The sequence below is a fragment of the Pempheris klunzingeri genome, chromosome 18 (assembly GCF_042242105.1).
Source record: "Pempheris klunzingeri isolate RE-2024b chromosome 18, fPemKlu1.hap1, whole genome shotgun sequence".
NCBI classification, from domain to species: domain Eukaryota; kingdom Metazoa; phylum Chordata; class Actinopteri; order Acropomatiformes; family Pempheridae; genus Pempheris; species Pempheris klunzingeri.
This window is the reverse complement of record NC_092029.1, coordinates 12,655,186-12,675,894: the sequence shown is the minus strand read 5'-3', so window position 1 is coordinate 12,675,894 and position 20,709 is coordinate 12,655,186. Positions and strand designations below refer to the sequence as shown.

At 42.1% G+C, this 20,709-nt stretch overlaps 1 protein-coding gene across 1 annotated transcript in view; it reads left to right on the top strand.

The window, feature by feature from the left end:
• syne1a (spectrin repeat containing, nuclear envelope 1a) overlaps positions 1–20,709 on the top strand; it is a 115,650-nt gene that overhangs the window by 67,279 nt on the left and 27,662 nt on the right. The window contains exons 79-100 of the mRNA XM_070848803.1: positions 168–1,772; positions 2,416–2,753; positions 2,879–3,023; positions 3,324–3,542; positions 4,427–4,710; positions 4,871–5,036; positions 5,207–5,362; positions 5,588–5,740; positions 6,293–6,475; positions 6,650–6,787; positions 7,080–7,265; positions 7,979–8,101; positions 8,293–8,475; positions 9,438–9,581; positions 12,227–12,460; positions 14,523–14,663; positions 15,437–15,550; positions 15,991–16,152; positions 16,651–16,845; positions 16,982–17,155; positions 19,490–19,681; positions 20,400–20,531. Of these exons, the coding sequence (XP_070704904.1) occupies positions 168–1,772; positions 2,416–2,753; positions 2,879–3,023; positions 3,324–3,542; positions 4,427–4,710; positions 4,871–5,036; positions 5,207–5,362; positions 5,588–5,740; positions 6,293–6,475; positions 6,650–6,787; positions 7,080–7,265; positions 7,979–8,101; positions 8,293–8,475; positions 9,438–9,581; positions 12,227–12,460; positions 14,523–14,663; positions 15,437–15,550; positions 15,991–16,152; positions 16,651–16,845; positions 16,982–17,155; positions 19,490–19,681; positions 20,400–20,531 (5,367 nt within the window). The remainder of the gene's footprint in view (positions 1–167; positions 1,773–2,415; positions 2,754–2,878; positions 3,024–3,323; positions 3,543–4,426; positions 4,711–4,870; positions 5,037–5,206; positions 5,363–5,587; positions 5,741–6,292; positions 6,476–6,649; positions 6,788–7,079; positions 7,266–7,978; positions 8,102–8,292; positions 8,476–9,437; positions 9,582–12,226; positions 12,461–14,522; positions 14,664–15,436; positions 15,551–15,990; positions 16,153–16,650; positions 16,846–16,981; positions 17,156–19,489; positions 19,682–20,399; positions 20,532–20,709) is intronic.

Sequence of the window (20,709 nt, the reverse complement as noted above, 5' to 3'; positions counted from 1 at the left end):
TTCTTATGTCGTAAGGGACCAAACTGTGTTGAAAACGTCTGGCGAAAGCAGTAGTAGTCCAAGAAACAAAATAACCCCACGTTGTCACGTAGAAAAATATGCTATGTTTTTTTTCAAGCTGTTAAAACTTTGCAAATAATCTGTATTGTTTAATTCTTCTTCTCCAGGCCTTCACAGAGAGGACACAGTTCCTTCAAGGCCTGGGAAGAGCACTGTCTTGGGTACAGCAACAGGAGAGGAAGGCTTTGATAGATGACCACATAGCGCTTCTCCCTGAGGATCTAGCCAAACAGGTTGCTGCTTGTCGGGGTGTCCAGAGTGGCTTACGAGCATACCAGAGAGAGCTGGCATCTCTCTGGGTACAAGGGCGAGAGCTAGAAAGAGATGCAACTGACAAAGAGAGAGCAGAAACCCTCACTACACTTGAAAGGCTGCAGGCAGCATTTGAAACTGCCCTCCAGAGGACCACCCAGCATCTCACAGACTTAGAGAAAGCCTTGACCTCCAGAAAGTACTTCCAGGTCGACCTGGATAAGACTTGCCACTGGTTGAGACGAGCTGATGCCATCACCTTCCCTGAAATCAATTTAAGCAACATTGATGACAGCTCAGAATTGCAAACACAACTGTCTAACTTTCAGCATGTCCTAGAACAAGCTTCAGAGTATGAAAATCTTCTTCTTATTGTCCAACGAATAGGCCAAGAGATTCTCCCTTCTTTGAACGAGATAGATCATTGCTACCTAGATGAGAGACTCAATGCCCTGCCTCAGCAGTACAACGCCATCTTAGCTCTAGCCAAAGAGAAAAAAGACAGAGTCCAACAAATAATCTCAGAGCGAAAAGAGTTCAGCACTTTCTTTGATATTACGTGTAATGCACTGGAGGAGCTTCAGGAGCAGTTTGACAATCTGGAGAAGCAGACTATCAGTATTAGAGATGAAGAACTTATTCGTTTAATTAATGAATACAGAAATATTAATGAAAGTTTATATCATATCAGCCCCGCTGTGAGAGAACTACATGGCAAAAATGAGGGGTTTCTCAGTAGAGGTCAGCAATACAGAGCCGAAGAGACAAAGCAGCTGGTCAGTCTCCACAACACACTGAAAAGGACAAATGATCAGAAGATTAAACACTTAGATGATTGCTTGAAAACATTTGTTGAACACAACAGAGCATCCACCAAGTTGGATTCTGAGGTTAAGTCGGTGAAAGAAAAGCTGCTCAGACTGAAGTCAGACACAGAAATAGGTGCTGTGGATAAAATCACAAGTCTTTACTCGCTGCTTAAAAGCCTGGATTGTTTGAGTAGTCAGGCTGACGAATGTAACCAACAAACCAAAGGCCTTGGTCTGAAGTTTGATCCCGCTGCCTTTCAGGAAAATACACTGCAGATTGAATCATTACAGTCTTTACGGTTTGAAGTGAAATGCTTTGTTGAAGAAAGTGAATCAAAGATAACAGAGAATGATTATTTTACTGAAGAAACTGAGAAAATGTTGGAATGGCTGAGGACTATAAAGGACAATTTGGAAGAGCCATTGACCTTTTCAGAGGTCAAAACTGAGAGGGTGTATGAGGAAATGCGCAAACTGAAGATCATGGAAGAGGAATTGAAAAGTAGACTGAGGATAGGAGATGCCTTTTGTAGCAGAGAAAAGCGAAGGTACTGTAGGAGAAAAGAAACTGTTCCTGCTCACATAGAGGAGAAACTACAGGAGCTGGAAAAGATGGGAGCTAAAGTTCAACAAGGAATTAACAAAAAACAGGTATGTGCATATATTATTCCGAAATTACAATCATAGGGAGACTCTCATTCCCTTTATTTTTTAAAAATGATACAAATCTGATCAAACCTGAATCTAAATTACTGCCTCAGTCAAGTTCACATCCTGAACTTATCAGGGGTCTGATCCATTATTCATGGCTTCCACCTGCTGAATATTATTTTCTGACTCCTGTTCACCCATACTATCAATATTAATAAGCTTAGGGAAGCTAAAACATTTAAAAGACAGTTCAAGAGATTCCATCAAGTTTGAATAAGTACTTGTGTTATTAATAATTTATAACTGTTGTGAGGATTTTATGTATTTAATTTCCATATCATATCATACGTTGAATAACAAGTCAAAGTTTAAACGATATAGCAGAGCATTTTTGAATAAGTATCACAGAAAAAATCTAAAAACCTTAACTATAAACATTACAAAATGCAATTACAAAAGTAATACTCTGGAACAGGGCATTTTTACACATCTGCAGACATGGTGTACTTTATTATTTTTTGCTCACTGGACTGTGCTTGTTGTAATGATTTAGGCATGCATTCCTAACATCTTTTCTCTGAAGAAATGTGTGCAGAAGGAAGCAAAATCCAAAGATGATTAAATCACCTTTTGCATATTCTAGCTGGCTGTGGATCAAGCTCTTTCCCTGGTCCAGAGGTACCACTTATCTCAGCAGTCCATACAGAAATGGCTGGACTCTACTGCTGCTGTGCTCAAGAGGGCTACCTCAGGGCTGGAGCTTGAGAAGCAGACAGATTGTGTGCAGGACCTGGAGGAAATTTCAGCCCAGGAAAAGAACTTCACAGCTGGTTTAAAGGAGATGAGGACTTTGGATCCTCTGCTGGAGAATTTTATGGAAGACGGAGCAATGACTGAACTTAGAGAGAAAGTTGAGGCAATGCAGATGAGGAACTCAGAAATCAAACAGCAGCTGGATGCATACAGACAAGTGCTTCAGAGGTGTGTATTAGTGTTAATGGGGAGCCAAGTAATACTGTATCTTTATGCATGTGCAATCCATATGATGCATATTTTAATAGTAAATCTCCCTCAATAGTAGTCTGTAATTTGTATAATTTTCTCAGTTGTGCAGCTCTGTGGACCTCTTTTCAACATGAGAAGGAGACACTAGTTGAACAGATGAATGACACAGAGACCAAGATGGCCATGTTCACCACAGCTAAAGCCATCAGTATCCAGCAGGCAGAGGAAAAGTGTCAGAGATACAAGGTGGGACATTGTCTTAGACTCATACAGCAGAAATACTGTGGGAAAGGGAAGGAAATCATCAAGCTGTCATGTGCTGTGTCCCACATGGCTGTATATTCAATTCCAACATTTCTTCTTGTCATGGCAGCAGATGCTCATTAATATTTAAATAGTAGAGTGTTTGTGATTTATTCCTTAATCACTTGAGTGTTTGCAGAATTGTTTCTTCTTTAAAGGAGAGTTTTAGTTTCTCAAATGTTTCAGGAGACTGAGTTCTTGAAATGACTTGTGTGTGTATCTGCTGTCATCTTTTGGCTTTAGTCTCTGGTGGCTCACATCGACCTGCTGGAGTTGCCTCTAAATGCTTTGAAAGAGAATGCAACAGAGTTGGAGCAGATCACCTCTGAGTCCAGCAAAGCTGTCACCAGCCACTCTGTGTTGTCTCTGTGGCAACGGTGGACCAGGCTACGCAGTGTGGCCCGAGCCCAGGAGAGGGCACTGGAGGACACTGCAAGGGAGTGGAGGAATTTCACTGAGAGGGTAAGATACTGTACATTTGATGGTAATATTGTACTGTAGATGGATCCTTGTGTGAGTGTGTGCTCTGCATTGTTTCTGTAATGGAGATGTACAGTGTGACACCAACCATCAGCATGCCCGCAGTCCATTTAAGTTGTTTACACTCACATGACAATTGCAGCCAGAAAAAAACACACAAGTCCATAAATTGTTCTTGCCTCTACAGATTTAGGTCAAACAGAGCAACAACTGAATACCAGTTGGTGTGCTGTGATGTAACTCCAGGCTTCAGGCCAGTTGTTTCCTCCTGCCAAAACACTGTGTTATTTTACCGCCTTTCAACTTATTTCAAGTGTCCCCGCTCCCAAGAATTCCCACAAAGCACTGCTCCTAAAGGAGAAATTAGGTCAGACTGTAAGCACTGGCGGACACTTCCTCATATGTGGCACGTTTCCTGTTGTCCAGTGGTTTTCTATGGTCCCTTTGTTCTACTGGACATGATGTAATTCTCTGAACCTCTAGACTCTTGTTTCTGACTTTCACTACCACATAATAGTCCATGCTGGAGATGAAACTGAGAGATTATCATGAGTGGTTAATGAAAGTGACATGATTGTGGATTTTTAGAGGCCTGAAGAGGTTAAAGTGTCCATTATTTCCAGACTAGACATAAAAACAAATGTACATATTTTATCTTTCTTATCCCTTAGAAAATCCTCTGGACCTTTAGATTGATGTGTACCTGCCCCAAAGTTTGGAACCACTGCTTTAAATACCCACCATTAGTTCACATAGTCCAAAGAAACAAAAAATCTGTGAACACAACATGGTCTAGATCTAACCATGTTAACCCTAAATCTGCTTCATCAACTAAACCTGAATCTTTGTACATGAACCCTCCTCAGATGGAGAAAGTGCGCTGTGTGTCCCAAGACCTCCACAGTCGTGTCCCAGACAGCACAGTTGAGAAGGCTGCCACCAGGGCAGCGCTACAGAGTCTCCTTGAGTACCATGACTCCTTCACTCTGGAGGTGGAGAGAGAGCAGTCCATCCTGGCTCTCCTGGGGCAACACACTCGCAGCCTCAGAGGAGAAGAGGAGGAGGAAGTAAAGGGGAAAAAGGCAGAGAATGGACATGCGGAGAGACCTTGCCTACAAGAGATCAGGAGCATGCAGGAGCAATATGATAGGTGATTACCCTAAAATATGTGTTGGGACTTCAAGTCCTTTTGTGTTTATGCTTCATGCAAGTTACACGTTATTTTGCAACAACAGGGAACAAAACATAAAATAATTAAATCCCATTTAGATTTAAACATTTTTGTATGATTTTTTTATCGCTCTCTCCAGCCTTGTGTTGCGGGTACGAGCCAGCAGGGCTCAGGTACACCAGGAGTTGAGGGAGAGAGAGGAGGTTGAGAAGGAGCTGGGCTTGGTCAAAGGCTGGATCCAAGATACTCGTGGCTTACTGCTGAGTCCCACTGCGGACCTGGATTCGCTGCTACAAGAGCTAGAGGTCAGTAGGCCACTATACGTACACATGCACCTTACACATAAGGGCATGCCCGTGGCAACTACGAACAGAGCTCTGAAATCTCTGGCTTGTTTGGATATGAATGCAGTATAATGTCATAAGAGAAAAGACCGTCACTGTCCATCTGTCATGTGATGCTCTTTGTGTTGTAGACTGCACACGGTGAGGTGATCAGCCGGCGTCAGAGTGTGGAACGCATCACAGAGCTGCAGCAGTCCAAGTACCAGGACCTCCAGGCTGGTCTTCCCTCTGAGCTCAGCATGCAGCTGGCTGAGGTGGCTCTGGCTCTGGGCTCTGCTGAAGACCAGGTGACCTCTCTTGGCAATAGTTTATTAGATGTTGTGTTCTGTCATGTCAAATGTGTTTAACAGGAGTGTAATCAAATAATATGCATAACTACACAAAACTGACTATATTTCCCTGCTTTAGGGCTCTTAGTGTGTCCATAGAGTTTATGCTGAAATATCCATGACCCTCTAAAAAGGCGTATGATAATTGTTGTATAGTATAGTGAAATGTGCATATTTCCTTAGGTCCAGGCGAGGGAAAGAGAGGTGCAGCAGACGAGAGATGTGAAAGAGGACTTCAACTCTAGACTCCAGGACATCGAGGCGAAGCTGAAGACCATTGCCCTGAAATTGGAAGACAAGGGTGCCGACCTGGAGGAGGCCAAAGAAGAGACCAAAGTAATCAACCAAACAGATTAACTAATTAACAAGCAATTAACCCCTGTTAAATTGGCTATTCATTTTGCAGATGTTAAGGTTAATGAGTGTGCGAGAGTTGGAATGGCATGAACTGAATTCTGCCTTCAACACTGACCCACTTCTGAGAGGAGTATTCCAGATGGGAGTGTGAGCCCCTTCCCTCCTGTTCTCCGTCTTGGTGCCCCAACTCTTTTCTTCCCTCGCTCTGTCCATCTGTAGCACACAAAGCCTAGAGTGTGTGTATTTAAAGGAATAGTTTGTCTTTTTTTTTTTAACTATTCAGACTACCAGCATCTTTATAGCCCACTAATAAATCACTGCTCTCCTTAAAACTGCAACTTGTTGTCTTTACCACTTCACACTAGATTTTTTTATAAATTAAACAAACAAGCAAACAGTTATTAAGTTAAAACAAACAGAGATAGCCACATGGGACAGAAGATTTACTGATGATCCTGGTTCTTTTCCAACTTGACTTTTCTTGCTTTCTCCTCAATGTTTGCCTCTCATTCTTACTCTCTTCTCTTACAGGCTCTTTGTGAAGAGTGTGACTGTTGCGGTCGCTCTCTGGCAGAGTTGGGAGTAGCAGTGCAGGAATTTGGGGAACAGAACCCTCTGCTGTGTAAGCAGCTGGGCGATGCTGTGGCCAAACTTACAGAGGTGCAGCGCCACACCACGCAGCAGGTCCAGGACAGAGCCAACAGACTGAAGAAGGTGAGATGTCAGTTCAGTTCGCCATATCATGCAGACCTCTCAACGGCGACTTCTCAATATATATGTGTGTCAGAATGTCTGCTAATGTCAGGTGATCCTGCTTGAGAATGTATGGTGCATTCATTTTTGTCTGCCTTAATTCATCCCTCTCTCTGGTTTTTCTTCTGTGAGCAGGCAGAGAGACAGGTGGAGGAGTATCATGGTATGAAGCTGTTCATTTTGACGTGGACAGAAAAGGCAGAAGCTCTAGTCACCGGTAGTATCATCTGGAGCTCTGCGTCCCAGCTGCAGGAGCAAATTCGAGCTCACCAGGTGAGTCCAAATGAGTCACACAGCTTTAAGATGTCTAAAACAATATCTGCTGCTGCTGCAAAAAAAAAAATCATATAAAAATATTAATTTTTTCCACAAAAATAAATATGAAAATTTCCCACTAAATCTGTAGATGTCCCATAAATTTACAGCTAATTAGATTCACATACTTGTTTGATTTCCAGTGAAATGTCATCTACTGTGCAGTGTGTTGGCCAGCTTTAATTAGTATAATTGCACAACATAAAAGCCTCCTCTCTTTGACTTGTAATTTATGTTCCTATGTTGACAGGCATTACTACGGGAGTGTCGGGGTCTCCATGGTGACTTGGAGGCGATGGGGGAGAGGGAAGGGCAGCTGGGGGAGGTGTTACAGACGGAGAGGTGGATCCAGCAGGTGAAACACCTCAGCAGACGCACAGAGGAGCTGCAGCAAACTGTCAAGACTCGCCTCCAGAGTCTGCAGGACGCAGCAAAGGTACATTCACATTCAAACATTCCAGTAATCAGACATCAACAATTCTTCTGTTCTAAAAAGGTTAACAGCGGTCTAATTAGATAATCTTCATTAAGAAATGTAGCTAATTCAGTTTCATCAATCCAAACATTTTGGTGCACAGGATCAGCTGCACATCCCTTTGGAGTGAGTCAAGTACACCAGAGCTACAACCCAACAGTGTCCCCTTATGGTCATTCACCCAGTACTACACCATCATAATGGAATGCACTGTTTCAGCTTGTGCAGCAGCAGTCTGTCAGGCTAATCTGATTGCCATACAGCTGCTACTCAGATGACAATCTGTTGCTTATTGTTACTAATAACATTATGTATTTGGAAATCTGTTTGCAATTCCTCCTGTGAGTTTAGGTTTCTTTCTGGGTGTAGAGTGTAGACATATCACAGCCCTTATCAGAATCAGAATTCCTTTAATAATCCCCAGGGGGGAATTGCTTCAATTTCTGCATTATGAGTAGTGACTGGTAATTTAACTTCCTCCCACGTGAAATATAGGTCATTAGAAATTGTTTTAAAGTGGTAACGTTTTATTCATTGCTCAAACTGAACTGAAGAAACACTTTTGTGGACTGATGTGATTTAAATATTCATTACTGCAAGCACAGCATCTATAGCAAATAGTTTTTTACCTTCTCTGTATAAAAGCTGCATTATATGTTTGTGCCTTTCCTCAGGACATGTTGCGTTTGGAGGCAGAGGTGAAGAACCTCCATGCTGCTGTAGACCAGATCCAGGTCACACTTGCCTCCCCAGACCTCAACAGGCTCAGCCTCAGAGAGCAGCTCACACAGAGACAAGTAAACACACACACATTTAAAATGTATGTTTATAAACAGCAAGATTCAAGAAGAAGAGAGAACATTGGACACACTGTGCATTCCTACAGTTGCAATATGACGTCCACAAACAATCTTCATCTGTCTACACGCAGAGTAACGTAAAACAATTCCTCCTTACTATCTAACATCCCCCTTCATTCCTTTACAAGCGTCTGTTGGTGGAAATGGAGGGCTTCAAGCAGCAGGTGATGGCGGTACAGCAGTGTCAGAGTGCCCTCCGGCTGCCAGAGGAGGTAGTTGCTAGCCTGCCGGTCTGCCGCACAGCTCAGACTCTGCAGCAAGAGGCTAGCCAACTGCAGCATACCACTATCCAGCAGTGCAACATCCTGCAGGTAGGGGGCAGTCCTCATAATGCAGTTTCTGTTGATCAGCTGTTACTCATTAGGTCAAATTTGATAACAAATAGCAGAATCAAAGGTAACATCTCGATGTGATTAAAGTCCTGCACTGTACAGAAGCATTACTTTTTGTGGTAATTAATTGAATAATTAAATAATACATCAGTTTGTTCCCCTAAAACTACCAAATTATCTGTCAAGTTACATACCTTACAACTGAAAATCCTCATGCCTTGAAGCAGTTTGGTGTGTAGTGGGTCATTTGTTGCCTTGTTTGAAGATTTCTATAGTTCTACATTTACTTGTCACTTGCTTGAATTGCTGTGAAGTGTCCTAACAGGCCCTCTCAAGAATATCCGTGTTTTCTTTGAGCCCCTATCAGACCAGCATTATCCTCCAATCCTTTGGTTCTGGGCTGATTTTGCTTTTAAGCTTATTGTAGTGAAGATTAGGCGTCAGAGGAGGGAGCAAGTGACCTTCTTAGACTGTCTGGAGGACACACGTCATTTTATCAAACAAACCAAGATTTGAAACTGTAAATCTGTCTGTGTGATGCGGCTCAGGGTCATATTTGATATTTACTCTTTATATATACATAGTCATATCTTTAACACCATAACCATAAATATAGCTTTAGACAGAATTAAGAAGCCCGCAGTGACCGGATGAGCATGCTTCAGCAGCATATCTCATGTGACATGTTTTTATTGTATTTGGTTTTATCTTTTTGAAAATACTGTATGTTTATTTTGTTCTAATAAATGCCATACTAGAACATGCCTGTTTACCCACTCAGTGACAGATACTGTGCATGTAGGAATATCATGGTAACTCCACTCAGATGACACTCATTTCTCTTCAGAGATCAATAGTAGACATCACATTTCATGATTTCATTTTCACTTTTACAAAATGTGCAGCTTCAGCCTTATTTTGTTATGTTTCCTCTTTCCCAGGAGGCTGTGGTGCAGTATGAGCAGTATGAACAGGAGGTAAAGAATCTCCAGAGATTAATAGAAGAGGCTCACCGCATCATTCAGGACCGACCCGTCTCCACCAATAACATACAGGAACTTCAGGCTCAAATCCACCACCATGAGGTGAGAGAAGACTTTGCCTTGCATATATTTGTTAAAATATAAGTTTGTGAACTCTCAAACATTACACCCAAATGTGAGTTGTTTTTTTTTACTTTTTTTTTTATTCAATTATTTGAAATATACAAAAAGAACATGAGGTCATCATGGGTGTTACATTTAAAATCTCAACACATATTTCTCCATACATCATGTCATACTATTCTAAACAGAGTGCATACATAATCCATTTTTCCCATTGTTCAGTACATTTCTCTAACTCAAGTCTTAAAACAAAAGTAAGTCTCTAACCTGCAACCATTTTCGGGTTATAGCTTTCCTGCTACTTGCCAAAAGTATCTTCAATAAATATTAGGAGTGTTTCAGGTATTTTACCAAGATATCCAAATGTGAGTTTTGAGGATATAATTTCCATTATTTTGCTGCTGTAACAGCCTTCATTCTTCTGATTTTTCAATGATATTTTGGGACCTTGCTGTAAGGATTTTCTCCCAGTCGGCCATGAATAGTATTAGTGAATACTGGCACTGATGTTGGGCATAAGGCCTGGCTCGCTATCACTGTTGCAGTTCATCCCAAAGGTAGGTCGAGGTCAGTGCTTTGTGCAGGCCAGTCAGTTTCCTCTACACTCAGAAAACCTTTTCTTTATGGAACTAGCATTGTGCTTGAAGGCTTTGTCATGCCGAAACAGCAAAGGGCCTTACTTAAACCACAACGTTTTAAGTATACTGTTGTCTAAAATACAATTGTATGCTGTAGCATGAAAATTTCCTTTAATATAATCTAAGGACCATAGTCTAATCCATAAAAATGACCCCAAACCAAAAGCACACTTTAGGCCACTTAATCCAAGATTAGTCTTTATTTGCGAAAACAGTTTCTATTCACTGAATGGACAGCTTGTCATGATAAAATCACCTGTGAAATAACAGCCGGGCAACAAGTACCTAACGAGCTTCAACTGAATATGAGCACCACACACCAAACATCTTTAACGAACCAGGATAACACTTGCCTCAAAGGGCACTTAATTTGACATTTTAAGAAATGAATATGCTGATGTCTAAAAATAGCTTTTCTAATGAGGTCAACTTTGTCAGCATCACAGAGCCAAGAGCAAGAGAAATAAGGAGGGTTTGAGTATTTCCTGCACTTTCTAACAGTGTAAAACAACGGAAAAGGAGAAGTTGACAACCCTTAAAACTGAATCAGATTGTACTTATTGTTATTGTTACTAAAGTCATCAAAATGATCAGTTACTGTCCTTGCTCAAAGTGGATTTTTCCTTATATCCAATAACACAACAGGCAATTAACTGATGTTTGCTATAAAACAGTAAATAAATACTGGTAAATGTATCCCCCTTTAACATTGTGTTGAGCAGCACCACTACATTCAGTACAGCAATTCAAGGAGAATATTGTGTCGTGCCTCTGCAACCTCAAGTCACGCACATTCCTCCTTTATCTGATGGAGCATATAAATGTGCTATGCATAGATTCCTGTTTGATGCAGTGTAGATGCTTAGGTGGTTTTCACCTGTGTTATTTTAGCCCTGTTCTTTCAGTTGCAGTTTACTTTGCTGAGTACGTGTGTTTCATCTCCCATGCAGAGAGAGAGAGAGAGAGAGAGAAGGAAGGGGGTGGCAAACAGAGAGAGGCAAAGACCTGCAGAGAAACAGATCAAATCTCCCTAGAGGAAGCACATTTTTTATTGCATTTTAACTTTCCCTGTGCGGTTCTGGCAGATTGAATCTACTTCCATGACTTGGCAGGTCAGGTGTTTGCAGATATTTTCTTGTCACTGCAGTCACTCTGTGCTGCAGAGTGGTTTGGCATGTCAGTGTGTTTATGTCTGTGTTTGATCTCTTAGCTGAGCACTTAGCCGCAACTCCACTGGCCCAGTTAGTCACATGACCTGATTATCAGTGCATTGACCATCTGCAGGACAGAGGGTGGAAGGAGGAGGAGGGAAGGAGGAGCTGGACCTGGCCTGCCGGCTCATACCATAGCTGTAATTTGACACCATCTATGTCATTCCTCCTCCCTAAACACTCCCTCTCTCCTTACGGCTCTCTTTTGTTGAGAGGAATCTGCCCCTAGGATTGGTGGAGGAGGGAAGCGGCAAGCAGGAGTGCAGGCAGTGAGATCACTTCCTGTTTTTTCTTGCCATTTGTGTATGTGTACGAGAGGGAGTGTCTGAGCGATTTTGAACTATTTCTGCGAGGGTCCCTCTCTCTCTCAACCAAACATCCTGTCTGTTGGCTTCACCACTGCTCTGAGTCACCCGCCTCTGAGCTGCTCGGATTGGCTCCGAGATATAGAAGAGAGAGAGAGAGAGAGAGAGAGAGAGAGAGAGAGAGAGAGAGAGAGAGGGGAAAAAAGAGAGAGAGAGAGTGAGGCTGTGCTTTTCTCTTTCTACGCTTACACGCTTAAACCAAAAGCAAGAGACCGTGGAGAGAAGAGAATGCTTCCACTCCGCTTACTTCCCTCACACCGGCACCACATTCAACGCTGAACCAACTCATCCACCCCCTTTTTTCAGGACCCTATTTAACCAGGAACTATTGATCTTCCATTGTGGACTGAACCACACTCTCCTGACCCTGGGGGTGGTGGTGTTTTCTGTTTGGGGGGATGTTTTGACAGGAGCTGGCCCAGAAGATCCGTGGCTATCAGGAGCAGATCGCCTCACTGCACTCCAAGTGTAAGATGCTCACAGTTAAGGCCAAACACGCCACCATGCTGCTGACGGTCAGCGAGGTGGAGGGCCTTTCAGACGGCATGGACGAGCTGAGTGATGAGGAGCTGCCCAGTGCTGTGGCAACCACCACCACCGGCGCCACTAACAAGCAGCTTCCAGCACACCCCTCTGTCGTCATGGTGAGTAGCAGAACCTTTTTCGGACACATAGACAGAGACTCACACATGTAGGGTTAGGGTTATCTGTCTGGCCTGTGTGTGTGTGTAGTTGCATGAGTATCCTCTATCTCTTCTCCCTCTCTGTTCAGACCACTGGTTCTTCAAGTGGAATACAAGGAACCCGAGGGTGTCAACAGTTACTTACACAATGATATAATTACCTTAAAGTTATACCCAATTAGAGATGTCTAAGGTTAAAATGTATGATCAAAGGTTTAACTCTTATTTTTTCAGTACAAAGTTGTACACTATACAGTTCAATTCTAAGTTAACAACAATATAAAATGTCTCCAAACTGGCATTTAATCTGAATATGAGCTGCAGAGCATCATGTGCATCTATTCATTTGTGCATGACAGGTAAATGTAAAAGAACTCCAGGTTCAGAATAGGCTTTTTCTCTCTATTATTATCCTGTTCCTCTGCTTCTATTTCTTTGTGTCTTGGTTTTGTACAGAAATAACCCAAGCTTTTTTTCTTCATCTTCACCACACCTCTACTGTTACTCTTCTCGCTCCTCTTGTTTATTACTGTGCTGATACTGTGCTGTCTCACTTCACTTTGCTTCTTATTATCCTGAATCTGCCTGCCTGCTACTACAGTATGTCATCCTTGGCTTGATCATTCATTTTTCTCATGTGTTTGCACATAAGAAACCACCTCACCACCTTTCCTTCCTCTTTGACTTTCTGTCTGATTGAGATTTTCTTCACCTTGTCGCTGCTGTTAGTCGTGTATTTGGTCTCAGCAGGCCAGGAAACAGGATATTACTGCATGAGTGTGTGTTTGTGTGACCACAGCATGATAAGTTTGTGTGTATGGCAGGTTGCTAGGACTGCTGATATCCTTCATTCCTCATTGTTTAACATAGTTAGTACTGCGTCATTCTTATTATGATAATGTGATTATACTTCTCAGTTTCTAATTAATCTCACTATGTAGAACCGATGAGTTTCCCACACATATTGGTGTGCTGATGCTCTTCGTTGCATTTCATTGCATCATAAAGACCCGGGAAAAAGTCCTCCAAGTATAACAAGGTCCTGAGTCAGTCCGCCAAGTTCTGCATTAACTGCCACAAAGCAGCCCAGTAGTGTTTGGCTCATATTTCAGCTCTGCCTCTCTACTGAAGCATGCAGTCACACAAGCAACTGTGCTACTTCTAGGACAGCTGCTGCTGCTGTATTCACTAGTCCAGTCTATGTTAGCTACAGTATGCCATGCTTCAGCTACGCTTGTTTAAGTTTGGGCCTTGATCTTCCTGTGGATTTCTCAGAATTTCTTCTTCCTGTTGATATAGTGTTTCATGTGCAGGTGTAACATACCTGTAATGCCATTTTTGATTGTGCTTATGCATCAGACTGTTTCAGTGTTTTTTCTAGTTCTTAGAAATATTCATGATACAAAATCTTAACTATATAAGAAAACATTACATCTTGTCTGTGATATGAATAACATCTGGATGTCACTTACAAGGGAAATGTGTGATGGATAGGAAATTACTGTGGTTCTGAAACTGCAACTCAACAGTATGTATGAGTATGTGTGTGGTGTAAGCAGTGCCAGTGTGTGTTTCCATGTGCACTTACTGTAAGTGTGATTTTCAACTTCCTGGTAATGGCCATTCCTTTCCACTGATGTATCCTGTAAAAATTCTAGTGGCTCATTCATTGCCAGTGGAATCCAGTGTTTGTCCATTTGCTAGCACAGAGCAGTGCTACAGCAAATTATGTCCCTGTAATGCTGCACTGAAGGATTTGATGTCAGTAACAGTAATGTGATCTAACTGGTGTCCTCTGAGTGTTATTTGATTACTCACAGTCTAATTAATCAGCAATTTGCAATCTGCCTAACCTGCACTCCCCCATTAATTTTTATGCTCTCTCTTCTTCTCTCTCTTCATTTTTCTCTCTCTGTCTCCTCACTCCTTTGATCTGGGTGTTTTTCGTTTGGTCCCCCTCCCTTTTCCTCCCCCTGCTTCTTTTGATGTGTGTGTTTGATGTGCGGTGTGTCTGTGTGGTCAGATGACAGCCGGCCGCTGCCACACACTCCTCTCCCCTGTGACGGAGGAGTCAGGGGAGGAGGGCACCAACAGCGAGGTCTCCTCTCCCCCTGCCTGCCGCTCCCCCTCCCCAGGGGCTAACGTTGACACTCCTCTTACCCAGGTACTGCAAACCCCAACCTGGCTACCTCCAGAGCCCTCCAGCATTACCTGACCCGCCCAGCTTCCACACTGCTACTGTCCAATTTACATTTTATGCCACAAATTCTAAGTCTAACATCATAAAAAACAACCACCCCAACCTGTGCCGCAAAACATTTCCATCTTAGTGGGACGCTAATCAAATATTTGGTCTAAACATCTTCAGTTTGAAAAAACTGAAAACAATTTGCTGCTGGGATTACTATTTTCCTATGCAGATGAACATGTCTCAAAGATGTTTTTGTACCCAGTGACTTTGCCAAATACAAGTGTTTGTTCCAATTAATATAAGATTTTAAGACTGAATACTAAACATGTGATTAAATGACTTTTTAAGATGGATATGCTAACTCTGCACCCCATCCCATCCCTTCACCGCCGCCTGATCCCCACTACCGAACAACAACCTCCCGATCCTCACCACTACCAACACAATGGATGTTGAAACAGCTGAAAAGTTGCTCTGCTGCCCCTGCTTTCCCTGTTTATCAGCATTTTGTTTGCAGATTTATTTTGTTTGCCACTTGCTTTTTAGCTGTGACAAAAAATTAGAAGGTGACATTTTCTAATCATGTCAAAGTTACACACATTTCCCCCTAAATGTTTGAGAACATAAGGACATATCCGTACCAGACAACCTCTTCAGGGAAAGTTGGAAACACCCTAGCAAGCAAATGTTGTTCATCACTATCACACACTATTGAAACCTACATTCACGGTGTTGTTGTGCCACAGGGTCGAGGTGCACTAAGCCGAGCGCCTCTCCAGGAGCTGTACGACCCGTCTATGGAGACCAGTGCTGCTAACCTGGATGACCTGCAGAGATCCTGGGAAACACTCAAGAATGTGGTACGTCCCATCAAGAGCTACAGTGAATTAAATTAATTAACATAACTAAGTTATACTCCTATGTGCCTCAGCTTGAGAATATCCTTCATCAAAAAAACCTACCGTATGTCTGGACCAGTCAAAAATAGCTGTGGAGATTTTTAACTGGAGAAATTGTCATGGCTTACTGTTTTCAAAATTTACTGTTGAATTTGGATAACTACTATACTATTGGATTTATATCATAAAATCTGATCTGACATATGTTTAGCAAGACTACGGTAGTGGTAAGACTTAAACTGCTATTAAATTGAATTCAAGATAAACCTCCAACCACCTCTGCTACGGCAAATTCTAATACAAATGATGGTACCGTGGACTTTTTCCTAAGCATCTTGATTCTGCCATCATTCATTTTCCTCTTTTTCGTAACAACCCGTCTCTCCTTCATTCCCTCACAGATCAGCGAGAAGCAGAAGAGTCTGTATGAGGCTCTGGAGCGACAGCAGCATTATCAGGAGTCCCTCCAGTCCATTTCCACTAAAATGGAGTCCATCGAGGCAGCGCTCAACGAGGGCCTCGAGCCTAATAAGAGCCCTGAGAGCCAGATGGCTGCACACCAGGTGAGAGAGGGGGGAAAGAGGGGAAGAGAGAAGTTTTGTGTTTTGGTGTGTGATAGATAGAATGTGAGAGGAGAGGAATGCGGCACAGATAATAATATTGACACTAGTAGTTAATGTTAATCTGTAAATCGAAAAGCAGACAGAAGATGTCTGTTGGGGAAAAAGGACAAAGCTGACGGAAGACAAGCCTGCTCAGAGAAAACAGAGAATGATTGAGGGGTTTAATATTGCACTAGCCCCTGCAATGGTTGCACAGACTGCATGGCACTGCTCTCCGTTGCTATGCCAACTTCTCAGCGACAGGCTGATACAGTTTCTTTTTGGAACGTTACTGTCAAGCAATTTGGACAAACCCCCTTTTACTGCCGTCCCACACCATCTTCTTTTCATTCTCCTCTTCCTTTTCTTCACCATTTTCATCTTCCCTCAAGTCTCTCTGTTTTTAAGGCCACTCTCTTTATTTCATCTCTCACATTTTTTGGATCTGTGTCTGTCCAGGCTCTGATGGATGAGATCCTGATGCTGCAGGATGAGATTGGTGAGTTACAGACGTGTTTTTCTGAAGAGCTAGCAGACAGCGACAGCGATGGAGAGGCTGGTGACCAACTGGCTCTCCAGTCTACTCTCACTGTGCTGGGAGAAAGGATGGCCACCATTCGAATGAAGGCTTCTGGGAAACGGCAGCTGCTGGAGGTGGGCGCTCAAAGATGATAATCATCTACATCTCTGAAGTTTACATACTTCAATCCTGTTTACACTGAGCTTCAGTATAGAGTCACAGTTGGCTCACCAGTGGAATCCAACATGTCTGTCACATTTTCCACTTCAGGAGAAACTAAGTGAACAGCTAGAGGAGCAGCGACAGGAACAGGCGCTGCAGCGTTACCACAGCGAAGCAGAGGAGCTCGACCACTGGTTGCTCAGCACTCGTGCCACTCTAAGCTCTGCCCTCCAGCCCCAAAATGAAGACTTGGACATGGAGGAGCAGCTCATTGATTGTCAGGTGAGATTTACATTTCTGCCGTCATCAAAGGCTGGAGTGACTAAGAACTAAATGATTTTGAGCTTGGTTTATTCAGACTCACAAAGATGACAGTTTACCCCATGGTAGATGGTGTGCATCTTGCTGCTCTCCTGATATGTGCAAAGTTTTTAAGCTTTCCTGAGCTGACACTCCTCAGCTGAAAGATTTTAAATTCCTACCGCCCAAGGCACAGTATGAAAGTCTGTATGCTTCTGATTTAGTTAGAGAGGGCTATCAAAGGCTAAAGTGAAGTATCTGGCTGCTTCACTGTTCCAGAAATAGTGTCTATTCTTGGATTCGTTCCCATGGTATCACTTTTACTATTTTAGTCACACATAAACTGTTCGGTTCATCCTCAAAAACCAAAATAAATTTACAGAACCTGCTCTGAATGCTGCTTCAAAACTATTTCAAAACAGAATAGGGGGCCCCTGGAGACATTGGGATTAGGATTAATGTCTGACCCTTTATCTCTCTCTCTGATTACCCTCCTCACTAGTCCTCAACCATTCTTCCATTAGCCTTAATGTTGTTCCCCCACCCTTCCCGTTTCTATGGTAATGGCGTCTTTATCTGTGGGGTAATTAGCAGTGGTCACTAATCCACAATCATATGTCCTTTTAAAAGTTTTATCCAGGTTTTTGAAGTCAGAGATAATATTCAAGTTTTAGTAATTTTGAATAAATGAACTTCTGAAGGAAAAAAGAGGTCATTTAAATTTTTAGGCACATTAATTTGTGTGTTTTATGTGTATGTTCTGATGTTGCACTGAAGTGAAGTGCACTGAAATTAGTGATGGTCATCTGCTTTTTTGGCAAACATAAATATACTGATATAAATGATTGTTTTAACATTCATTCTATGCTGCACCAAATTACTTCTCAGCAGTAATAATGTCAGTTCTATGGCTCAGTCAAAGGAAGTCAGTGTTTAAAGTGTGTGTGTTTGTAGCAGCTGAGAGACAATAAGCTGATTATAGCTCACATATGGCTCCTTTGGAGTGCAAGTCTGAAGGGCCAGCCCATGCAGATCCTCATTTCCAGGGGTTAAAAACTGTCTGCAGGTGTAGACTATTACAGTATAGAGCCAATGGTTTGGGCAAGGTGTGAGAAAGCATATGAGATGAATCGAGAAATACTAGTGAAAGAAAGGAAGGAAGTGGAGCAACTCAGGCAGAGAGGGAGCAGTGCAAAGAAGAGAAGAAGAATAGAGTATGAAATATAAAATGCTTTGGTTGGATAATGGTTAAAAATGTTTGGTCTTTTAAATGATGTATTTGTTTCTGCATTAGAAAAATTATGTAATTTTTTTGTTATTTTGCACCTCACTTTTGTTTTGCAAAACCCAGTTAAGCGAAGCTTCTCATGGGTCAGTACTTCAATCAAATACTTTCCTCAGTCTAAAGTTTCTGGCACATATTGTATCACCCTAAATAAGAAACTCCACCTGTCATTTAGCTGTCAGCCTTTTTCTGGTAAGAAAGTGTAGAAAAAAGGTTCTCCACCTTCCCAGTGACACAGTGGCATCACAGAATGAAAGAAAAATACCTATATGCTGCTACTGTGTATTAAACTAAACTAAAATAAAACTTCTTTGGAATTACCTCCCCACAAGGAGTGAAAGGAGGGGATACAACCTTAATCCCCCTCTTTTTCATGTCTATACAATTATACCAATTTTCATACACAGTCTGGACATGGCGGGAGTCTCCTTTTCTGTTGTTTCTCTCTTTAAGAAGCATAAGAGGAGACTGAAAGAACAGGTATGCTGAAAAGGATTTGAAGGGAAACAGTGAAATCTTGAAAAAGAGTATGAGAAGTGATGAAATAATAAGTGGATCTTAAGAAGATTGAAACAAGGAGGGGAAGAATGAGCCTTATACTGATGCATGCTGCATGTATGTAGTGCATGCTATGAAGAAATAAAAATTCCATTCTTTATATTTGGTGGAAGCTTCTGAACCACTGTAGCTCTACCTGTCAGTCCGTCCATTACTCCGTAATGGGGCACAGGTAAATATAAGGGGTTATGAAATGATAAAGGAAAGGAACAGGAAAGACATGTGTCTGCAACACAAAGTTATATGTCCTCTCCTGTTTAAGATGTTTGTGGTGAATTACTGTATAATTTTCCCTTTTTGAGCATCTGAAAAATATTTAATGATCTCAACTGGTGATTAGGGGTCACAAATGGGCCAAGAACAGACCAAAAAGATTGAGAACCACTGGTTTAGATATCCAGGAGAAGCACTAATATATTGTTCGGCTCTCTGAAATATAGAGACATCATCAGCTGTAACTCTTGCCTTTCCAGAACATGCTGTTTGAGATCGAGCAGAAGGTGTCCTATCTGTCAGAGCTGTCCGTCCACAGTGAGAGCTTGTTATTGGAGGGACGTGCCGAGACCAAAGGAGAAGCAGAGCAACTCACCCTCAAACTACACTCCCTCAAAGACAGCCTTATGGAGCTGCAGCAGATGTTGCAAGACAAACAAGTTGACATACAGGTGAGATCAGAGGTCATGTGTTTCCCCACCATCTTTGTTCTTGTCCTCTCCTGTTCCTTGATTTCAGCTCCCTAGCCCTCCACATTCCCACATATTTTTCCATTTCCCAGCTTTTCCTCCCTCCCTGCCTCTGTGTCATTTTGTTGTGCTGTGCGCTGCATTATGTGACACTGTGTAACACTATCAATGGTAGTATTGTGCAACTACTAAAGGTTGTGTCATGCTCCTTCATAAAAGTCCACTGTTTTCCACGATGGAACAACAAGAGCCTTTGTGTCTCACAATGGGCCTCTAACAACAGACAAAAGGATGCTACCTCATCACATGCTAACACTGAACATACTGCATCAGGTGTGTTTCTGATGATACAACATTTACAGCCTTTTGTCTTTGTGGTTTTATTTCATTTGGAAACAAAATCAGTTGAAAAAAATCATTAATTATCCAAATTGACACCCATTTTTTTAATCTACAGTAAAATCCAATGTTGCTGGTCTTCCTTAGTGTGCTGTTGTAGTTCATTCATTCACAAAATCACTCTACACATAGAAACTACAACAGCTGATTTATCTTATTTCGCTTATTCATATTCAAAGTGGACTTCTGTTAACTGAACTGGACATTATGACGTCATGACGACATAAGTTGTATATGTACCAAGCTCATTCCTTTCTTCCTCAAAAGAAAATACATTTTCCTGTCCATGTTTTTTTCCCAGGGTTCATTGCAGGAACAGGAGGACAGTGAGCCAGACTCATCTCTGTCCCAGAGTCCTAATGTCCAGGATTGGCTTTCACAGGCTCGATCCACACGTACACAGCAACACCATGATAACCTTCTTCAACAGAGGGTATGAGGAAGCTGAACCTTTGCATAGCTCCAATATTAACAGGCCCGAGGGCTGAGCTTATTTTGACCACTCGCTCACTCTTTCAATTACCCGAAGTACAAAATGGCTCATGAAATCCATTTCAGATAGTAATTAGATACTTCTTTTCAGTTAATCTAATATATTTCCTGCATTTCAT